At 41.9% G+C, this 23,565-nt stretch overlaps 1 protein-coding gene across 2 annotated transcripts in view; it reads right to left on the bottom strand.

Moving 5' to 3' along the window:
• Window positions 1-22,541, bottom strand: part of IGSF22 (immunoglobulin superfamily member 22) — a 56,375-nt gene extending 33,834 nt beyond the window's left edge. Inside the window, exons 1-10 of one of the 2 annotated variants that reach the window (XM_087951012.1) lie at window positions 21,967-22,541; window positions 19,407-19,560; window positions 18,050-18,166; window positions 16,657-16,793; window positions 16,309-16,408; window positions 15,741-15,780; window positions 10,258-10,429; window positions 8,407-8,520; window positions 5,444-5,606; window positions 3,834-4,106 (exon numbers count right to left, since the gene is read on the bottom strand). In XM_087951012.1, the coding sequence (XP_087807138.1) occupies window positions 3,834-4,106; window positions 5,444-5,606; window positions 8,407-8,520; window positions 10,258-10,429; window positions 15,741-15,780; window positions 16,309-16,408; window positions 16,657-16,793; window positions 18,050-18,166; window positions 19,407-19,518 (1,228 nt within the window). In that variant the 5' untranslated portion in view covers window positions 19,519-19,560; window positions 21,967-22,541. Of the gene's footprint in view, window positions 1-3,833; window positions 4,107-5,443; window positions 5,607-8,406; window positions 8,521-10,257; window positions 10,430-15,740; window positions 15,781-16,308; window positions 16,409-16,656; window positions 16,794-18,049; window positions 18,167-19,406; window positions 19,561-21,889 lie in introns of both variants that reach the window. The other variant, XM_087951020.1, reaches the window with a different exon arrangement.
• Window positions 22,542-23,565: the final 1,024 nt, after the last annotated feature.

Here is a 23,565-nt window from a genome sequence, read left to right as displayed (position 1 = left end):
AGGTAGCGATGGTGGCGTTGTTGGTAGAGGGGATGGTTATGCACATGCACGCACATGCACACCGTTTTCAAAAATGCAGCTTCACGTGCATGCACACTTGTCCTTCTGTGGCTTGGTTCCAAATGGGCTGCAGCCCAGCACTGTATCCCAGGCCAGGGGAGGCGGGTTAGGGACCCCTGCTCTACATGCTTGGGACGGTAGAACTTGCATGATCCTGTGCTATAGGAAGATGGCAATCTGTGCCCCACAGTCTTGTTGTATTTAGCCTCTGATCATTTTCTAGTCAAAGAATAAAACAAGAAATGCCATAGAAGTAACTTTCTAGTGGAAATGTTCTCTGGATCCAAGGAAAAAGGCAAATTTCCCGCCAAGAGAGTGAGTCAGGAAAGGCTAAACAAAAAGTTCTCCAGTGATAATGTTTTTCTCTGAACTCCATATACCCCCTTATTCAGTGGAATTGTGGGAAATGAAACAAACTTTTTTTTTAAAAAAAATGGATCATCTCAACATCAGCCTTTCGATGAATGCTGCATTTTATAGCATTGAAATGGAGAGGCATCAGGCGAAAAGTACTTCTATTGCCCATTGAACTTCATAAAATAGGGTTTACAAAAGTTATTTTATCTTCACATCTCCTACCATGTTTTTGTTTCTCTGTTAAGCCATACCTCCATAACTCTATAACTGTCTGGTTTGGTTCTGCAACCCAACAGGACAGACACAGACTTAAGAGGATAATTAGGACTGCAGAAAATAACATTACTACCAACCTGCCTTCAATCGAGGACCTGTATAATGCTCGAGTCAAAAAGAGGGCTGTGAAAATGTTTACAGACCCTTCACATCCCGGACATAAACTGTTTCAACTCCTTCCCTCAAAACGACTCTATAGAGCACTGCACACCAGAACAACTAGACACAAGAACAGTTTTTTCCAGAAAGCCATCACTCTGCTAAACAAATAATTCCCTCAACACTGTCTAACTATTTACAAAGCCTGTATTACTATTACTGTTAATCTTCTCATCAATCCTTATCACCCATCCCCTCCCACTTGTGATTGTAGGACTGTAACGTGGTTGCTTGTATCATTACAATTTATATTGACTGTTTCCTAATATGTTTTGATTGCTTATTGTACCCTATGACTATCATTAAGTGTTGTACCTTATGATTCTTGACTATTGACAAATTTATCTTTTCTTTGATGTATACGGAGAGCACTTGCACTAAGATAAATTCCTTGTGTGTCCAATCACACTTGGTCAACAAAAAATTCTAATTCTAATTCTAAATACTTTGTTTTACACTACGAATGAGAAGTGAAACATCTTAAAAATTCAAACAAGCAATAAAGTAAAAAATCACCTTTGGGACAAGCCTTAGAACATTTCTGGCACTAGAATGCTGAGCATATATTTGTTTAGCACTGCCCCTGGAGTCTCTTTGAAAACTCTGGTGGATAGCAATAAAGAATTCTGGAATCTCTTGGAAAACAGAAATTTTCTTTGTGAAAAATAAAACCTGTCACCTTTGTATGGCATATTGCTTGGATCCACATGAATTAGCAATATGGAATTAGGACTGTGTTTCAGATGGAGCTGAATCCTGAATGGAACTGATTTGAAAGAGAATATCATCCATCCAAGGCAGAATGGATGCTTCTAATCTTTCCTGTGATGAATAAATACCTCAGCTCAGTTCTGATGCTTATGAACTACAAATGGCTAGGCTGCGTCAAGCACACCAAACAGGGAAAGAAATGTTGCGAAGTTGCCAAAAACTAGAGAATGGAAGGGATTTAGTAATTGTCAGGCTTGTTCTCAGTCCAGAGGCAACCTTGTGAGAAAATGGCAGTAGGGCACTCAAAATAGAGTGACATTTGCAATGGTACCACTAAGACGTGCTCCAGTTGCGGTGTCTTGGACAGCGACAAGGCTTCTTACAGCACTGAGGTAGCAGATAATGGAAGGGTAAGGCAGTCAAATTGTGAATGGGATTTGAGGCAATATTGAGAATGCTGATGGAACAAAAAAAAATCTAGAAAGTTTTTTTTTAAATAACTAAGATATGTCTATGACACAGAGCTCAAGCAGTGTCCAGTTTGTGAGATGCTGTGTTGATCAGGGAAGTGCTAAGATGTCATCGTTCCCTCTTTCTTGTAGATTAGAGCAACATATCCCTTCTCTAGATCAATGATCCCCAACCTTCTGGTGGATCGGTGGAGGTAGCGATGGTGGCGTTGTTGGTAGAGGGGATGGTTATGCACATGCACGCACATGCACACCGTTTTCAAAAATGCAGCTTCACGTGCATGCACACTTGTCCTTCTGTGGCTTGGTTCCAAATGGGCTGCAGCCCAGCACTGTATCCCAGGCCGGGGGAGGCGGGTTAGGGACCCCTGCTCTACATGCTTGGGACGGTAGAACTTGCATGATCCTGTGCTATAGGAAGATGGCAATCTGTGCCCCACAGTCTTGTTGTATCTAGCCTCTGATCATTTTCTAGTCAAAGAATAAAACAAGAAATGCCATAGAAGTAACTTTCCAGTGGAAACGTTCTCTGGATCCAAGGAAAAAGGCAAATTTCCCGCCAAGAGAGTGAGCCAGGAAAGGCTAAACAAAAAGTTCTCCAATGATAATGTTTTTCTCTGAACTCCATATACCCCCTTATTCAGTGGAATTGTGGGAAATGAAACAAACTTTTTTTTTTAAAAAAAGGATCATCTCAACATCAGCCTTTCGATGAATGCTGCATTTTATAGCATTGAAATGGAGAGGCATCAGGCGAAAAGTACTTCTATCGCCCATTGAACTTCATAAAATAGGGTTTACAAAAGTTATTTTATCTTCACATCTCCTACCATGTTTTTGTTTCTCTGTTAAGCCATACCTCCATAACTCTATAACTGTCTGGTTTGGTTCTGCAACCCAACAGGACAGACACAGACTTAAGAGGATAATTAGGACTGCAGAAAATAAAATTACTACCAACCTGCCTTCAATCGAGGACCTGTATAATGCTCGAGTCAAAAAGAGGGCTGTGAAAATGTTTACAGACCCTTCACATCCCGGACATGAACTGTTTCAACTCCTTCCCTCAAAACTCTATAGAGCACTGCACACCAGAACAACTAGACACAAGAACAGTTTTTTCCAGGAAGCCATCACTCTGCTAAACAAATAATTCCCTCAACACTGTCTAACTATTTACAAAGTCTGCATTACTATTACTGTTAATCTTCTCATCACTCCTTATCACCCATCCCCTCCCACTTGTGATTGTAGGACTGTAATGTGGTTGCTTGTATCATTACAATTTATATTGACTGTTTCCTAATATGTTTTGATTGCTTATTGTACCCTATGACTATCATTAAGTGTTGTACCTTATGATTCTTGACTCTTGACAAATTTATCTTTTCTTTTATGTATACGGAGAGCACTTGCACTAAGATAAATTCCTTGTGTGTCCAATCACACTTGGCCAATAAAAAATTCTAATTCTAATTCTAAATACTTTGTTTTACACTACGAATTATTTCACATATTCAGTATTCCATTCTCACTGTCATAATAATAATAATAATAATAATAATAATAATAATAATAATAATAATAATAATAATAATAATAATAATAATAATAGTTGGTAAAGCCAAAGATTCATCTGCTATTTAGTACCAAACAACAGGTAACAAAAGGAACAAGTGAGTTATTGGAAAAAGAAAACAAAGCATCCTATTTTCACCTTCAATTCAGTACTAAATAGCATCACCAGCTGCTTGCCTGAAACTTGGACAATAGGCAACAGTTAATCCCAGCATCTCTTACTCTGAATGAAAAGCTCAGTTTCTGTCAACAGGCCTCCACCTTCAAAGCTGACCTTCCCCATGTCACTCAGGCGGGCATCTTTAATTTTCAGCGTGTGTGTCAAGCCATCTTCGGAGGTGATGATCTCGTACTTCTCATCCCGCTTCAACTCTTTTCCATTCAGTTTCCAAACAAAGTTGGAGACCTTTTTGGAAAGGCGGACCTCAAGTACAGCAGTTTGCCTTTCGTTTACTTTCATGGGTGTTAGATCTGACAAAAACTGCAGAGGCTCGTCTGTCAAAAGAAGATAACACTCAGAATGAATGCCGCTAGTTATGTTGAATTTGGTCGATGGAGAACTTTCAAAAATACAGTTTCCACATCTCAGTTCTACATAGAGGTAGACCTCGGTGTACGACCACAGTTGAGCCCCAAATGTATGTTGCTAAGCAAGAAAGATGTTAAGTGAATTTTGCCCCATTTTACAACCTTTCTTGCCACAGTTGTTAAGTGAATAACTGCAGTTTCTAAGTTAGTAGCATGGTTGTTAAGTGAGCCTGGCTTCCCCATCGACTTTGATTGTCACAAGGTCACAAAAGACAATCACAGGACCCCAAGACACTACAAGCATCATAAAAATGAATTAAGTGTCCGAATTTTGATCACATGAGAATGGGGATGCTTGCGATGGTTGTGAGTGTGAAAAATGGTCATAAGTCACTTTTTTCAGTGCCACCGTAACTTCGAACGATCACTAAATGAATTATTGTAAGTTGACCACTTTCTGTATTTCTGGAGCAGAACTGGATAAGTGCCTGGCCTGGGAACTGCATGTACCCCTACCCCAAAAAACCCTGACATTTTTTGCTCCTCCTAGAGTTCCTCAAGAGTTTCCGTACTGTCAAAATTCAGAAGCTTGCGATGTTCAGTGTAACATGTTTTCTTTATAAGAAAAAAAAAATCAACTTTCTAGTACAATGGTGGCTAACCTTTTTGGGCTCCTGTGCCAAAAATGGTGTGCTCACTTGCACACTCATGCTCACGTGCCAGCACCCAGAAGGCAATGCGCATGCCCCCCGCCCCCTGCACATGCACGTGCAATTCCCCCAGTCGCCGCCTCCTTACCTGCACTGCATCTCACAGCTGTTTTTTTTGGTTGGTTTGAGGCCTTTTTCGGCCTCCCAGAGGCTTGAGGATAAATTCTGCAGCCTTTGCAGGCCGAAAAATAGGCCCGTTTCGTCACTTCTGGTATTTCAGGAAGTGACGAAACAGGCCTATTTTTCAGCCTGCAAAGGCTGCAGAAGCTATCCTCAAGCCTCCGGGAAGCCGAAAAAGGCCTCAAACCAGCCAAAAAAAAATCAGCTGTGAGGCATGCGCATAAGCAGTGAGGTAAGTTTGCCTGCAGCTCACATGCCAGCATAAATGGCTCTGCGTGCAACCTGTGGCACGCGTGCCGTAGGTTTGCCGTCACAGTTCTAGTAGATTTGTGATGTCCTTGATGACAAACCCCAAACCTTTCAATGCAGCTCCCAACTCCCTGACTCTAAAGAAAGGGTAAATAATATGATTCATACAAGTGGAAGACATGACCTTTCATCATCCTCATAGTAAATGAAAGAAATCAAACTTACCTATTACATGCAAATTTGCAGACAGAACTTTATCACCAATGACAAAAGAGTAGGCACCTAAGTCAGCTTTGTTGACGTTAGCGATGTACAGCATAAACTTAGTGCCCATCTGTTTTGCGTCATATTTCCCTAAAGAATATTGAAGACGCAGCGGTTCATCACCCTAGAAAGAAGAAAATGTGATGTTTTTGAAAGGTTGAGTAAACACATGGCACACATGGGTTATTAAAATAAGAAAGAGGGCTTTGTAAGATAGCCACACCTATCTCTATCTATCCCTATAACCGCTCCCCTGCCTGGTTAATCATCTTTTATGACTGGCACCCTCAAATATGAAATAAATTCATAGCACAGTACCTGTTGGAGCTCTTATCATGAATGTTCTGTCTTATTAAGGTGTCATGTCTCATTGAGCAATGACAACCTTCAGGTAAAAATGCACATTCAATAACTGGCTCCAAGGTAAGTAAAATTCAAATTTCCAAACAGTGAATATTTATTATGAAATTAATGCATGGATTCATCTGGACATTTCATGAAGCAATCATTACTTTAGACGTATATTGTGGCTAATACATTCTGTAAAGCAGATAAAACGAACAAAATGAAATGAAATCCAGAGCATTTTCCTCTTGGCATGCATTACTGAAAAGGCAGTACGGTGGCTCAGTGGTTAAGATGCTGGACTTGTCGGCTGAAAAGCCTCAAGCCCAGGTTCGAGACCCAAGCACCAAGTGATAGGATCAGCTCCTGTCCTCACTCCAGTTCCTGCTCGCCCTAGCTCCTCCTATCAATTCGAAAGCATGCAAATGTGAGTAGATAAATAGGTACCACTATGATGGGAAGGTAACGTGCTCCGTGATGTCATGCTGGTCACGTGACCACAGAAGTGTCTTCAGACAGCATTGGCTCAATGGCCTTTAAGTGGAGATGAGCACTGCTCCCTTATAGTGGGCAACGACTAGCTGAGTAAAATCTGCAGGGACTCCTTTATCTTTTTTCTTATGCATTACAATGCAACTAATCCTCCTGCCTCACTTTTTCCATGGAGTATTAATTTTCTTGCTCTTGACTTTAACTGCCTTAACTGAAGTATTTCCTCATCAAGGTGGCTTTAAGCCACAAATTGGACAATCCAAAACCCATATTTGGCCTTTCGTTGTATCACCTACAACCTATGATGCAGCTCTTTGCTGCATATTTATCTGATCAGGCTAAAAGTTTGTTTATACAAATTATTGCCAGAGTCACCCATCTCATAGCAGTGACTGTGGGTAGTTTACAACAATTAAAAACATCACTAAAGTACAAACTCATGATGTTCCAATTAAACAATACCTCCTGGATAAAACTACATCACCCTCACCAAGATTTGCTTGGTCAAATGCCATGTCTTCGGGGCCTTATGAAAGGCTAACAGACTCAGAAGGTAGGGCGAGACTAAGTGTAGTGGGGGAGATATTTTACTCAGTTCCCTCCATTGATCTCACTCAGTATTGTTCAGTGGTGGGATTCATTTTTTTTACTACTGGTTCTGTGGGCGTGGCTTGGTGGGCGTGGCTTGGTGGGCATGATAGGGGAAGGATACTGCAAAATCCCATTCCCTCCCCACTTGTTCTGACCCAGGCTTTGTAACTCGTAATTAATCACAAACTTGTTTTAAAAGCAAAACCTATTTTATTGCAAAGCTTTCATTCCCAGACAGAGCTAATCTTAAACAGTCTCCCAAGATAAGCACACACTGTTCAGTTTTGTGGAATGCTGCCAAAAACAGAAGTATCCAATTAACTATAAAAGAAACCAACCAAAGTACAAGAAAAAAAACGAACCAAAGTATACAGAGCTTCAAAGATGACTTGGAACCGATCGAACTACTTGGCTTCCTGCAAAGGTTTCGTCTGCAAACTTCCTGCAAACTTTTATCTCTTATTATCTCAGCCTTACTCCCGAATCACCCCCTTTGTTTCAGCTGCTCTTGCCTTCTAGCATCTCTGCACTGCTTCGCTGCTGCCAGACTCCAAAGGCTCTGAAGGTAGCATCCCACTCCCTGATGGTCCTGGCCCCATCCCTGCATCAGATACAGGACTCTCGTCCAAGTCCTCTCCAGACTCCCTGACTGGTCCCCTTTCTTCCCCACTGTCCGATTCCACTGCCATCTGCACCGGCTGCCGGCGAACCACAACACCACCTCACTAACCTGCTTTCCAGCTCTGTTCTCCTGTACAGGACAACCAAAGAAGACCCAGCCGATCAGCTGGGACTCAGGAGGCAGAGAATAGATGGGGGCGGGGCCAGTCAGAGGTGGGATTTGCCGGTTCTCCGAACTACTCAAAATTTCTGCTATTGGTTCTCCAGAACTGGTCAGAATCTACTGAATACCACTTCTGGTATTGTTGCTCCTTAACAACAATTAGTTGTGGAGAAAGCAGTGATTGATAGCATTGTTGCTAGGCCAGAAAGCTTTATCTCTTATCTTCAAAAATGAGGTTTTGTTTTTCCATCTTAGCAAATTTGCTTAAGCTGACTGTTGTCCACTGGTCTTCCCAACAGACTCACAGAAACCTGGAAAGAAATGCTGAGATACAATGGGATAAATCTTTCTGACCTGCAGTAACTATTTATTTTATTATCTATTTATTTATTTATTTTTGTCAAAAGCTTACAATATAACAGAAACAAGAATAAGCATAAGTTTAAATACAAGAAATAGGAACTAATAATTGGGGACAATAGGACAGGGACAGTAGGCACAATTGTGTGCTTATGCACGTGTATGAATGATGGCTGGAATATTATGCTGCTTATCAACATAGATGCAACTTCTAACCCTCAATCAAAGCACCAGATCAGTTCCCAGAATGGAAGAGATTGCTCATCTTGCTGTAGACAAAACATACAGAGCCCTTTGCTCTCTCTCACCTACCCACTTTCATTTCAGTTACAATAAATAAAAATACAGTTACTTTTAACCACATCATCTTCATATTGGCATCCCTGAGTTCCAGAATACAATCAAATATTGCTGTAGAGTCCGCTTTAGCAGAAACATCTTCCAAAGGTTTTAGAATCTTTATCGCCTGAAATATAAAAAAAGAGCAGTCTTTAGATACTTTTTAAATATTTATTTTTAGCCTTATTTATTGTTACATTTACTTATTGCAACTTGTGTAATGCTCATGAATTTGACCATAAATCTCTTGAGCCTGTAATCCAATATTTTTCTTTTAATCTATTACTTGTAATGATGCTGCATTGTTAAGCCTCTGACCAAAACAGGGACAGCTGAACTTAGTATGTTTATATTTTGTTGAATATATAAGAGAGAATCAGTAGCTAATAATCTTTCGGCATCTTCAAGCCAACAAATATGTCCTGGTAGACGTTTTATACATCTCTTTTGTACTGTTACACTATTTGTGGCGCAACAAAGCAGTCTTTAGACTGGTTTTGGAGTGTCAAGTTCTACTAATCCATTGCCTTTATAACACCCACTAGATTAATGTGATAGAATAGAATAGAATTCCTTATTGGCCAAGTGTGATTGGACACACAAGGAATTTGTCTTGGTGCAAATGCTCTCAGTGTACATATAAGAAAAGATACATTCGTCAAGAGTCAAGAATCATAAGGTACAACACTTAATCATAGTCGTAGGGTACAATAAGCAATCAAATCATACTAGGAAACAATCAGTATAAATCGTATGGATACAAGCGATAGCTTAATTGTAGAATCACTATTTTACTTGCGTCTCTGTTGGTGGGTTTTTATTTTTGTTATATAACGCTAGTCTTTGTCAAAAATAAAGCTTTGACCCCTGGGGCAAATGCTGAGTGTTGGAGAAGGATCTTTCAACCTAACCTGCTGTTACTTAAACAATACTCTACATTTAAGCAGGGGTGATATTCCACCGGTACAACAACCGGTTCGATGATCGCATGTGCCAAACACGAGCTCCACGTTTTAAAAAGCTCTGATATGTACCTTCTATTGCAGTCCCTGTGAATAAAACAGCTGAGGCACGGCAAACCCCTCTGCCGCGTGAATCAGCTGTGCTCTAAAAAAACGAAATAAAGCAGAGGAAAGACCAGGGGCGGGTGGGGGGCCGGCCCACATGCTCATCACAGCGAACCAATTCTCTGCCGGCTGATCTTCGGAGCAAGGGGTTCACCCGAACTGGTCCAAATGGGTAGAATCCCACCCCTGTGTTTAAGAGATAAAATCAGGGATGTCTACAGGGAGTGGTTTTAAACAGTCAATATGGAGGCTACAACTGTGTCATTGAAGTTTTTTTTTTTTCTCAAACTGCAAATTAAAAAAGGGCTAAGATTACATTGTCACAGCACCTCTCTTGACTTTTTTTTTTTAACTATTCCTACAATTCCTGAATAAAACAGAAATTCCTTTCATTGTTTCTTGACTTTCTCTTCAAGAGGAAGTTTGTGCGGGAGGAACCCAGGCTTTCCTTTCCTATGTATTTTTAAATAAATTTAGTTCAGATAAGATGAATGTGTGTCCACCAATTGCTTGGCTGGACTTATACTTTTTATCCAACAGAACTATACTAAGAGCAGTTTGCCATTTGCCCTAGGCATCGAGAAGGGCATCCAGCCAGTAAATGCTCAGCTCCATTCAGTTGCCCTGATTCCACCTCGATGAAGGGATTCTAGGGTCAAAAAAAAAAAAATCATTTTCCCATAGCAGACAGATAGCATACATATCATTTTCAAGGAAAATTGTTGCCTTATATTTAAATTATAATGCACATGTAAGACAACTCAAGAATCCAAGGTCTAGGTGAATCCATCACTGACCTCAACTTCTTTTTTCTTCATCTGCTTCAGCTTTTTTAGAAGTCCTCGAAAATCGGTGAAACCATACTCCATGCAGACCTTCTCAAAGTCTTTCTTAGGCACATGAGAGAGGATCTCCAGCATTTCCTTTTCATCAGTCACCTTTTTCTCCTTCTTTGGAGTAGGAAGCCCCCTACATACAGACAGACAAAATCCATTTATGAGCTTGTTATTTTTTAAAAAATTTTTTTATTGGTTTTTTAAAAAAAACACAAACAAACAAAACATAAAAACATCAAGCCATCTTCCATATGTGTACATACAGTATGCCGGTTGGTTTACAAATTGTTTTGTGCTTCCATTTCGTAGTCTTCAATTACAATTACATTGCATATAATCTCATATTTTCAATCAAAAATTAAATACCTTAGTATCATTATTAATCAATCATTTGACTATACTTTTATTCATTCATGTTTTACAAGATAATCATAATTTACTTAGTTTATTTTATAACAGTTCATATTATCATCCCAAATCTATCCTAAAATCATTTTGTAGACATAATAAGAAAGAAGTACATCTTTATATATTTATTATTTTCTAAAAGTCTACATATTTCATTACTGTATTTTATTATCTAACCATTGATAGAAAAGATCCCAAGTCTTATAAAATTGTTTATCCTCTTGTTCTCCAATTTCAAATGTCAATCTACTCATTTCAGCACATTCCAATATTTTCTTAATGATTTCCTCCTGTGATGGTATTTTCTCATTTTTCCAGTTTTTAGCAAATACAATCCTAGCCGCTGTTAATACATTTACAATCAGGTATTTCAAGTCTTTACTATATATTTCAGGTAAAATTCCCAATAAAAATATCTCTGGTTTCAAGTCTATACGGTTTTTTGTCATTTTTCCAATCACATGTGGATTTTAGTCCAATATTTTTTAGCATCTGCACAAGTCCACCACATATGGTAATATGAGCCAGGTGTCTGATGACAATTCCAACATTTATGAGCTTGTTATAAAACCACAGAAATTCTTATGTGGAACCCCTTCTCCCTTAACTCCCAGTCAGAGTTACAATTCCATCTTTAACTATAGGAGGAGAGAATGGAAAGCCATTAACAATTTCATCAGGTATTTTGATCCCAAACAGCTACCCAGTTGCAATATTATTCTCTATATTATCTTGATACTACCCATTAAAATATCATGAAAAAGCCTCTTGAAGCAACCTGGTTATGAAGTTAGGTGAAAAGCTCTTATGTATTACCCAGCTACTGTGTTTCTCCAACAATACGGCCTCCACCAATAGGAAGGCCCAGCATGTTTTATCGGCATAAAATCAAATTAAGCCCCTCCCCCCAAATTAAGGCCTATATTAAACATGCGAAATGGGGGGGGATGGCGGGGGGGGCTTGCCGTTAGGAAGAACTTTTGTTGCATACCCGGATAGGGTGCTGCCTGCGTTGACTTTGGCATTGGTGGGGCACTTTGTATCAGGAGACCTTCCTCCACTGTTGCTTTCCCTTCGCTCTTGCTGCTGCGGCGTTTAGAGCAACGTCGCGGCGTTTGGCGCAGCCATGCACAGCCAGCCAGGGCTCCTCCCTGCAACCGGAGCCCGGCGGAGACACTTGGCTTCAGGTGCTACTGTCGCCGCCTTCCCTTCGCCTTCAAGGGCAAAGCCAATTCTTTTAAAAACGACACCCTACTACCGGTACGACAAAGCCTCCCCTGCCCGAGAGGGCAGCCCAACCCCACGTGGGGAGGCGAATCTCCCAGGGCCACAGTGCAGGATCGGCCCACCCCAGGAGAAGCACCCAGTTGCCATCTCTGCCTGGTGCCGGGCAGAGTGCAAAGAGCTTCGCCTGGGGCGCCCAGCGCAGCTAACAGGCAAGCCCTCCTGCCCGGCAGTGGAGCTCTCGCCAAGGCAGTGAGCGCCTCCCGCTGGACCCTCTGCTCAATCTGTCAGGGCCGTGCCAGAGCTGTGTGGGCTGGGCAGAGCCAGGAAAGCAAGCCGTGGGTGCGCGCCCACCTGCCAAGCAAAAGAGCCGGGCCGACCCAAGCTTGGCTTCCTTCCCTCCAGCCCGAACCCGAAGGGGCCACTGGGAGAGGCCGCCCAAGGCAGTGATAGCGCCCACCCATCCATGGACAGGGAGGCAAGGCGACGGCCTGCGCCGCGTCCTCCTCTGAGCTGAGCCCCGCCGAGTCAGCGCCTCTGCCTGATGCCCATTCCGCTGCAGCGTTTGGAGCTGCCGGTGCATTTGGAGATGCGTGGGAACGGGGACGGGCTGGGTGAGGCGTGGAAAGGACGGGCGGCTTCGGGCTGTCTCCGTTGGCCAGGGAAGCAGCGCTGCCATCACCTCACCTCCCTGTCCGCGGAGGCCCCTTTGGCCCCTCCCTCTCCCGGTGGCCCCTTTGGGTTCATGCTGGAGGGACTTGGGAAGGAAGCCAAGCTCAGGTGGGCCCGGCTCTTTTGCTTGGCACACGGGTGTGCACTCGCAGCTCACTTTCCTGGCTATGCCCAGCCCGCACGGCTCTGGTGCGGCCCTGGTGGGATGAGCGGAGGGTCTGGCGGGGAGGCGCTCCTTGCCTTGGTGAGAGCTCTGCTGCCAGGAAGGAGGGCCCGCCTGTCAGCTGCGCTGGGAGCCCCAGGCGAAGCTCTTCGCACTCTGCCCGGTGCCAGGCAGGGATGGCGGCTGGGCACTTCTCCTGAGGTGGGCCGATCCTGCGCTGTAGCCCTGGGAGATTCACCTCCCCACATGGGGTTGGGCTGCCCTCTTGGGCAGGGGAGTCTTTGTTGTAGTAGGGCGTCGTTTTTAAATAATTGGCTTTACCTTCGAAGGCAAAGGGAAGGCGGCGACAGGAGCGCCTGAAGCTGAGTGTCTCCACCAGGCTCTGGTTGCAGGGAGGAGCCCTGGCTGGCCACACGTGGCTGTGCCAAACGCCACGGCGTTGCTCTAAATGCCACGGCAGCAAGGGAGAAGGGAAAGCAACAGTGGCGGAAGGTCTCCCGATATGAAGTGCCCCACCAACGCCAAGGTCAACATCCAAGCTGTCGCTGCCCGCCCACCCGAGGATGCAAGGGGGGGGAATTAAGTCACCCCCAAAAAGACGGCCTAGCCATTTTTGGGGGGGTCAAAAAAAAATAAGGCCCGGCCTTATTTTGTGAGAAACACGGTATGTGTTAGCACTTGGCTGGACTCAAAAAACAAAACATGATAGGATGGGTTAGTAGCTGAATGGGAGATTACTAAGATCTCAGGACTATAGATGACATTAGAAGTCATTTTCCACTGCAAAGAGATTCTTCCTGCCGTTTTACACAATTCCAGTCAGTTTCCTTTTCCCTGACTGTATTCAGAACGAGATAGATGGGTTCCATCTGGTGGTGGGATTCAAAAATATTTACTACCGGTTCTGTGGGCATGGCTTGGTGGGCATGGTGTGGCTTGATGGACGTGGCTTGGTGGGCGTGGCAGCGGAAGGATACTGTAAAATCTCCATTCCCACTCCACTCCTGGGGGAAGGTTACTGCAAAATCCCATTCCCTCCGCTTCCCACTAACCTGCTTTCCAGCTCTGTTCTCCTGTGCAGGGCAACAAAAGAAGACCCAGCCGATCAGCTGGGACTCAGGAGGCAGAGAATAGATCTGGGCGTGGCCAGTCAGAGGTGGTATTTGCCAGTTCTCCAAACTACTCAAAATTTCCGCTACTGGTTCTCCAGAACTGGTCAGAACCAGCTGAATACCACTTCGGGTGAGACAGTAATAGGAATGAACCGCACCAGACTAATTTGGGCAAAAAAGCCTTTCCTGCACTGCTACTCTGACTTTGGAAACTGTCCTGAAGAAATTCAATGGGGTCCCGATAGCATTTTCAAGGCTTAGTTACAGGTGGTCCTCGACTTACAGCCACAATTGAGTCCAAAGTTTCTGTTGCTAAGTGAGACATTTACTAAGTGACTTTCCCCTCATTTTACAACATTTCTTGCCACAGTGGATAAGTGAATCAATGCAGTTGTTAAGTTAGTAACTGTTCTGACCCAAGCCTTGTTCAAATCAAACAAACACAAAAGCAAACCTTTTTAATGCAGCGCTGTGAATTCTGTTCATTCACAACCAAGAGTCATTCAAAATGAATTGTCCCAGATAAGAGCAAGCCCTTTCAAGGTTGCGAAAGGCTGCCAAGGACAAAAGACTAATTGCAGATAACTATCCAAAGCCAGAAGTTGCAAAAAACAAACCGGAGTAAGCAGGGCTTCAATGAAGACTCTGAATAGAAAGAACTCCTTGGCTTCCTGTAAAGAAGCCAGCCCCAAAGGCTGGCTTTTATCCCTTATGGGAGGGGCCATCATCTTCCAGCCTTACTCCCGAGAACTGTTGTAAGTCAAGGAATACCTAGATTGCCCAAGCAATCTAAGTTGAGTTGATTACCTTTGCTTACATTTTTACCAGAGTTCAGGTGTTTGTTTGTTTGTTTGTTTGTTAGGTATTCCTGCTGTTTTCTTGAAAAGATTTTGGAAATGATTTTCTCTTGCTTGCTTCCTGGAGCTGAGAGCGAGTGACTGGCCCAGCTGATTTCTAGCCTGTAGCCTTAACCAGTACACCAAACTGGCTTTCTTTCCCTTAGTTACCTCTTTATTTTATATATGTTTTACTATTTAGGATGAAAGGAGGCTCAATACATAATTAGCTTTTGGGGAACAGCCCAACTTCGCCCATTCTCTTTGAGAACCGGGCAGCAGTGGGATTCCAAATTTTTCCCCCACTGGTTCTATGAGAGCGTGCTTCGTGCAACCGCCTTCTGTCAGCGCTGGTGAGGTGAGCTGTTTTTTAGCTCAGTTGAGGCACGGCAATCCGCTCTGCCGTGCAAATCAGCTGAGGTAAAAAAACAACGGAATGTAGGACAGGATAAGGTGGGGCAAGTGGGCGGAGCCAGCCAGAGGTAGTATTTGCCGGTTCTCTGAGCTACTCAAAATCTCTGCTACCGGTACACCAGAACCAGTCTGAATTGGCTGAACACCACCTCTGGACCCAGGGGATTGTAGTATCTAGGGGATTGATGTCGTTACTCTCCAAGAGAACTAGGGAAAGTCCCTTCTGATATGTTTTCTTTATTCCCATTCCTTCTGTGGGCCGAGATATCTCTTTTCTGACTGTTGTCAAGGCTATGATTCTCCCAAGGTTACTCTCAATCCCATTACACCCGGGGAAATGGGAAAACTGTTGAAAACTGACAGGAGTTTTCCAGGAGAGGCAAGGGAATATGTTGGATGCTACAAATCTGGATGTTCAGGTTTAGTAAGTAGCTGAATATAGGAAAGAGAAAGAGAGGCAGATGGCCCCAACCTTATCGGCTTTTTGTAAAGTCTTATAGACATGTTTCCCACCCACCCACCCATTGGGACTGAAGAGTTTCTGTGATCTTGTCAGGTATGACTGTTTTTTGGTGTGTTTTTTGGGCAAAGTATAAAAGATGGAAAGCATCTCACCTTTTTTTCAGCATTTTTTTGAAATCCATCTTTTCTTGACCTTAAAAAAAAAAACAATGAAAAAAAAGAGAAGAGGATTAGTCCAAGCAGCCAAAATTATAAGGCAGGGTTTCTCAATCTTACCATCTTTATTGTATGTGGACCTCAACTCCCAGAATTCCCCAGCCAGCAAACTGAGTGAATCATCTAGCTGGGGAATTCTGGGAGTCAAAGTCTACAACATCTTAAAGTTGCCAAGAAACTCTGGTGTAAAGGAAGCAAGATGTAGATGCTTTGGATCTCTCATGGCAGTCTTTCATTACCCAACGCCTCCCAGATACATTTAGATTACTACTTCCAAAATGTTCAGCCAAACTAAAGGGAGTATCAATTCCAACATATCAAGAATTGGTTTAATTGTAGAAAGAGGAGTTGTTGCATAATTGTGGGCTAGAGATCTGTGGTCCTTATTACACATTGCCCCAGAGCATCCAGTTCTTTTATTCGAGGAAAAGCTACAGGGATTGTTCTATTTTGAAAATGGGATGCTATTTTTCTTTCCAGCTTTGAATTTATGCTTCTTGTTTACCTTCAGCTATAACCAGGGATACTGTATAGATAATGTCAGCATGCCTGTTGGAAACGATACACTTATAAAGATCAGCGTCACCACCTGTGAGGTTTTCTAACTGCAATAGAAAAAAAACAAGAACCACAGATCAAAATGAAAGTACCCTTAATGCTCTGGAGGTCAAATGGGGCATAGTCTATAGTACTTGGAGAGTAGATGTATTTCACTTCAACAAAGGAGAATTTAAAGAAAGTTTTAATAAGATGATAGAAACACCCTTGAAAATTAAAAAAGTAAATGTTATTTTGCAAGGCAGAGAAGGAAGCAAAAGAGAGAAGCTACTTTAAAAAAGCTGCACATTTTTACCTTGAGGACGTACTCTTTATTGATGCTGTCGAAAAATACCTTTGATCCCTCTTTGAGTGGCAACCCACTTTCTCTTTTCCATGTAACATTGGGCTTGGGGTTACCTGTCACCTTGGCTCGGAATATAGCCTTATCTCCTGTTGACAAGCAACAAAGAATGAGTTTTGAATAACAAATGAGTTTGAATGTACTAGATTTGCTCATTTGGGGACAATTTTCAGGCTGCCTCAAGGCGTGATGCTCCGAGCCTCTTTCTTCAACAACTAAATGAGATCAACAAGACAGATTAGCCATCTGTTTGGATTTGAGTATCACCAGCACATTGATGATAATATCTGCCCAAAGATCTATATACTCAGTAGTACATCTTGACTTCTGATTGTCCAAGTGATGCAGGCATGGTCTTATCTCAATTGCCTGGATGGGGAAGAACAGGGTCAAGTTCAACCTGAGCAAGACTAAGTGCCTGTGGGTGCTTGATTCTTCCAGTTCTGGGGATGACCAAGTTTTGGGGACCTTCTATCTTTACTCAGGACTGGGGAGCATTCTGGGGTCTTCCTGAACTCTCAGCTCCTGCTTGAGAAGGAGTGGAAACCATGGCCAGGAAGGCCTTTGCATACCTTCAACTTGTACATCCTTTATGCACATTCCTAAATTAAGAAGACCTCTTTATAAGACTCTTGCCTTTGTTATCCCATTTCTCTCTCTCTCTCTCTCTCTCTCTCTCTCTCTCTCTCTCTCTCTCTCTCTCTCATACACACACACACAAACACACAGAGGTAGGGGTGGGATTCAAATTTCTTAACAACCAGTTCTGTGGATGTAGCTAATTTGTGGGTATGGCTTGGTGGTCATATGACTGGCTGGGCATGGCTTGTATGTAAATATTATCAATATTTATGTAAATATTGAATTTTTTTATTAAAAAAGAGCAACTTTTACCCAAAATCAGGCAAAGCAGGCAGGCAGATTGAGTTGTTTACAGAATCACAGATACACTATCTATCTATCCGCCATCAGCTACCTGAGTCTGCACTGAATAATAAGCTTCAGTCCTAAGGAAGGTTCAGCTCTGTTTTTAGATTAGCTAGAAAGCAAGAAATCCAACAATTTCCTGCTTTCTAGCTAATCTAAATCTCCCAGCACAACAGAACAGCTGATGGTTGAGAAAAATAAAGGAAAAATAGCAGCTTAGCAGGCAAGTTGCCAGGAAAGGAGTGAGTGAGCGGGGAGGGCTCCCACGGGCCATGTGGGCGGTATTCTACTTAAAAATAAGACTACTTATTCTTTCCTCTTGAACATAAACAGGGCAGAGAACTGGGCAATTATGGTGTAATACATCTGAAAATATTATATTGGAGAAGGCTAATATGGAGGGTGAATAAGAGGTTACCTTCGGAAGTTGTCAGTGGCTGAGGCTTCACCATAAATTCAGGAATGCTCTCTCCAGCAGGGATTTCCACAGAATGAGAAACCATGCTGAAGGACTCTACAGAAGAAGAGGATTTCTCTGCAGGTAAAAGCAGGCATGTGTCATACAAAATAATATTTTTTCATTAATCTGTTTGAGAATTAGGTCCACAAATATCTCTAGAAAGCAATAATTAGAAGAAAAATGGCTTGTGTTTTTTCCAGCAATGGATGACTAAATACCAAAGTACTAAAAGAAATATGTGTATCATGATTCCAATAAACTTTAGAACAGATCTCACAGTTCAATATTCACCACAAATTCTGTTTAATAGTGAAAAAGGATCCCAGCTTCCCCAGCCTCCTTTCCTTTGAAGTTATTATTATGTCATAACCTTCCCATAACCTTCATCCAGTGGTGGGATTCTACCGGTTTAACAACCGGTTCAGTGAGCGCGCGTGCTTTGCAATAGCGCTTATATACTGCTTCATGGTGCTTTACAGTCCTCTGTAAGCGGTTTACAGAGTCAGCATATTGACTCCTCCACCTCAACAATCTCAGTCCTCATTTTACTGACCTCGGAAGGATAGAAGGCTGAGTCAATCTTGAGCCAGTCAGGATCGAACTCCAAGCAGTGGGCAGTGTTAGCCTACAATGCTACATTCTAACCACTCTGCCACCATGGCAAATAATGGATTGAGATGAAGAATGTTTAGTTCTTAGGTAAGAATTGGGTAAGAATCAGCTTTTTCCATTTCAAGTGAACTTTCATAAAACAAATGAACTCAATAGCAACTTTACATCAGTCATGTGATGAATGTGGAGAAAGACATTTCCAGGTTTTATTTTAGGTATCTCTTTAACCTTTAATCGGGTTTTAAGTTTTAATCAAGAAATATCCATATCATTGGTATCATCTAGGGATAAAGACACCAAGAGACTTTCCTTTGGCTTTGGATGGCAAAATAAGAAAGGCAATTGGCTTTTGCAATTAGCAATCTGCAATGCCAGTTTGTTAGGACCGCACTGTGAATAACAGACCATCGCATTTGGAAAACATTAGATTAGGGAAGGCCAAGTTAAACATAATTGTGAATTATGATTGAACAGTTCCCATGCGCTAAGCCTGAAGCAAGCAAAAGTACTGATTATAGTGATATTGATGGGTGGTTGTGAAAAAGAGGTTCCACCCCCATTCTCCAAGTTGATATCACCAACTTGTCGACATTAGCTAACTCAGAATTAATTAATATAACTGTATTTAGTTCCTTCTTTAAAAACAGCTATAGCATTTTTTTTAATATTCTGACTTCCTGGAAATAATTATCCAACTACTTGCCTTCTGTGATTTTGGTTGCCTGAGTCATATGCTCCACTGAGCTGGAGGTAGAAACCTCAGAAGAGTAATGTTGCTGGACTTGAGTTTTCATCTGCATGGTTGAGGTTTCCATAATTACTTTGATATTTTTTACAGGTTACAGAATTTATAATCGCTGTGGAAGGGGGAAAAAAAAAAGTCATTTTACTCATTTAATGAGTAAGCACCGTTTCTGTTTCACTTGGTCTTGATCCAAACCAGTGGTTCTCAACCTGTGGTCCGTGGACCCCTGGGGGGGGGGGCCACAATGTCATCACAGGGTATCTGTGAAGGCTTGAAGAAATGTTATGATGTAAATTTTGAGTGAAGTCTTGGGGGTCCATGGCCATGGTCCTTGGCCACAAAAAAAAGGGGGCCAGTGGTAAAGAAAAGGTTGAGAACCACTGACCTAAGCCTATATTTCGCAGCCTCAGCAACCTGAAAATGTGTGAACTTCAACTCCCAGAATTACCCAGCCAGCCCTCATGTCCATATATCTTCAAGCAATTGAGTTTGAGAAAGGAAGTTCAGGGAGTTGAAACCCTAGCATCTGGAGGGCACTGACATTGGGAAGTGTATCCCATACCTTCAGCCTGAATGTTCCTGGGATGGATAACAAAGGAATAAAAACAATACTAGTCAGTTAACAGAATAACATAGGCAAAGTCCCCCCCCCAAAAAAAATCATAATTCAGATTACTACATGTAAGGAAGGGACACATATCTGAAAAAGATTGGACTGCCCAGAACACAGGGGAAAAGAAAAAAAAACACGTTTGGCTTAATATGGATGTGTAATTTTAAGAAATCTTGATGAGCTTGTGAAATATCAAAAATCTGCAAATGGGCAAATGTGGTCTTTGTCTTTAGAAAAAGATGATCCAAGGAAATGCAGTCCAATATGCAGGGCATTAATATCTATAAAGATTCTAGAGCAATTCATAAAAGAAGCGGTGTGGAGAAATGGCTAACGCTCATAGTATCATAGGCCACGGATCTCAAATCTCTGCTCCCAGGACTTTCCATCAGTTCCCCACCTCCCACTTTGTGATGCCAACATGGAGGTCCTGGTGTTAAACTTTCAGGTAGCATAACTGGCATCTTCCCCCTAGCCCCAGGATATGAAACAAAGACAGTTTTCTTGTACTGCCTTAGTAGATTAATGGAATGGTGCATATTCCATTAAAATAGATTGTCTCCCCCGCCCCCCCACCTAAAAAAAATATCATTTGGCAAAGTATTCATACCATTCTGGTATGAAGTTCATTATAGACTGGGTAATACTACAGTGACATGGATACATAACTGGTATGAAAATCATACTGAGGGTTATCAAGCGGGAAGAAAGGATGTCAGAAAATTCAATTCTGGAAAATTCTATTCAATGTATCAATTTATATCCTGAATGAAGAAGTAGAGGAAATGTTTCTCAAAATTTTCAAGATGACATAACATTCAGTGGATTTAACATAATTCTGTCAGACTTTGATAAATTAGAGTAATAAGCCAAACATAATGGTATAAAATCAATCAGAGGAAAGCTCTTCATTAGAAAACAGAAATTAAATGCTCAAATATAGCCTGAGGAATACTTGGCTTGATAATAATGAAAAACATGATGTAGTGGTATTTGATTACAAGTAAAATAAATCAATAATGCCACATGTCTGCAAAAAAAGGTTAAAAAGCTATTTTAATTGCAGAAAAATAAATATAATTTCATAATCACAAAATGTAGTAGTTCCCTTATTCTCTGCCCTCGTCAAATCCCACATCTAATATTGTATTAATTACTATACAACCCACAAAAGGCTCAGCCAGACTGAAATAGATTCGGTAATGATAAGGATTATTATGAGACTAGAAACTAAATGCTATGTAAAGCGATGGAAGGAATTGGGAATATTTAGCCTTAAGAAGAACATGGACAAATACAATGGATTCTCAAAATACCTGAAAGAAACCCAGGAAAAAAGTATTCTATATTTTCAGAGTTTCGGATGTGGAATCATAGATTCCAGCTACAGGAAGGCAGATTTTGGATGAAGATAAGGAAAATTTTCCTACAGTAAGAGCAGTTCAACAGTGGGACCAATGACCCTGAGAAGTGACCCTAGTTCAAGTGGAGAATAGATAGCCATCTATATGGGATTTGGATGGTGCAGGTGATTGAATCTAATGGCTTGCGCTGTCTTATCCAACTCAACAAATACCTCTCTTATTGTGATAAAAGTCAGTCTGGACAGTTCAGGATCCTGGATGCTATCAAGGATATATTTAAGTCTTGTTTGGAACTGACAATAACAATTACATTTTGCAACCTGTTGTTTAGATGCTGTAAGTGACTTATTTATTCTTAGTCTCTATCCATTTACTTTAAGACAATGTGACATTTCCAAGATTACATCAGATTAGGTTACATATTCAAAAGAAAGAAAGAAAGAAAGAAAGAAAGAAAAACACACCTGAAAGCAATTAGAGAAGAAACATCTGTATTATATCGCAAATACAACAGGCAAATAAAATGATACGCATATAATACCTTTCCTTTTTCTGGCTGAAAAGACCACTGACAGACGTTGTTGTGAAACAGATCTTTGTGAAGCATCCGTGAGCTCTTCTGGCTAAAGTGCCTTTACACAGCCTGAGCTGGATCCTTCAGCATATCTCAAATATGGCTCTGCATAGCTGAAACTTTAAATAGACACTGGCCCCTTGTGGGCGATGTGGTTACATGCATTTTGCAGCTTCAACAATTTCACTTATTTAGAGACAGTATTACAGAGGCACAAATCAAGGACACGACAGTAATTAAAAATTACATTCAGCATGTTCTTAGACAGCAGTCTTAATGTTTAAGTTTGGTGTGTGTGTGTGTGTGTTTATTTATTTATTAAATTTACATGCCACTCAAGTGACTCTGGGCAGCTTCCAAAGTTCATAAAAAACAAATGTGCAAATGAATTCTATTGTAGTAACATTTTCTGCCAGCTCAAGGACTGGTTGATAGCACTTAAAACTCTCATGGTTTAATTATTATTATTGTCAAGTACCTTGTTTTTAAAGTTGAAGCCTTAAATGATCTCTACCTTCTCTAGCATGAAGAAATCAAATGTTTACTTCTGACTTTGCTCAGTGGATATTTATTGCACATCCTTTATGCTTCTGGATGTTTTTAGCTCCCAGAGCATATTTTCCTCGTGCTGATTTTAGCAGGAAGCCTCGATCACTATGCAAAGCAGGATGAACTCCTCATGCCTTCTCTCTGTCAGATCCCTGGGGATGGCTTACCATCAAAAGACGTTACCTTATAAGAGTAATGGAGAAGTCTTGAAGTTGCCACTGGGACTTGAGCTTAATTCAAACTTAATAATAAAACATTGACGCAGACAACTATTACAATTTCCCAGAGGAGAAATCTTTTATATAAGGCATATGATGTAACAGGAATTGCCTCTCCCTCAAATTCTGCCATGTTAAAGGTAGAATCAGGCCACACTCTCCTTCCCTCATGCATGCACACTATTCATGCATGAAAAAAGCAATGTTCCTTTTCCTCTTTTCTCATTGTTCTTAAATTAGAACTACGGTCTAGGACAGAGGTCTGCAACCTTAAACACTCAAAGAGCCATTTGGACCCATTTCCCACAGAAAAGAAAACACCAGAAGCCACAAAACCTGGGTGGGCGGGCCAAGTTTAAGTGTTCTAGGCAAGGCACTGCAAGAGCAGCGAGCAGGCCATGGAGGCAGCGAGAGGAATATGGGGAGATGCGCAACTTTCTCTCCGCCCCAAGACACCAGCTGGGCTGGCTGCAGTTGACGCCGCTGCTCTCGCTGCCTCCATGGCTTGCTTGCAGCGCCTCACGCACCACATTTAAACTTAGCACGCTTCACAATGGAGACAGCATCCCCCCTCCTCCTCCTGGAGCCCATTATGATGTGGAGCATTGGCTGCAGTGGCCTGACCAGTGTCTAGTGGCAGAGAGAAAGTCATGCATCTCCCTGGTGCACGCAGCACCAAGGAGGGCCGGAAGAAGAGGCAAGTAGAGGAGCACTTCGCTCCCACTCTGGAATACAGAGTGAGTCTCCATCCACTGCCATCGCCCTTCTCCTCTGACAGCAGGCGAGGAGTGAGTGGGAC

This window comes from Notechis scutatus, chromosome 1, assembly GCF_049901735.1.
Source record: "Notechis scutatus isolate UNSWTSFEM ecotype Mainland chromosome 1, rNotScu1.2, whole genome shotgun sequence".
NCBI classification, from domain to species: domain Eukaryota; kingdom Metazoa; phylum Chordata; class Lepidosauria; order Squamata; family Elapidae; genus Notechis; species Notechis scutatus.
Note: the sequence above shows the minus strand (reverse complement) of the source record. Positions and strands in the feature narration are given on the sequence as shown.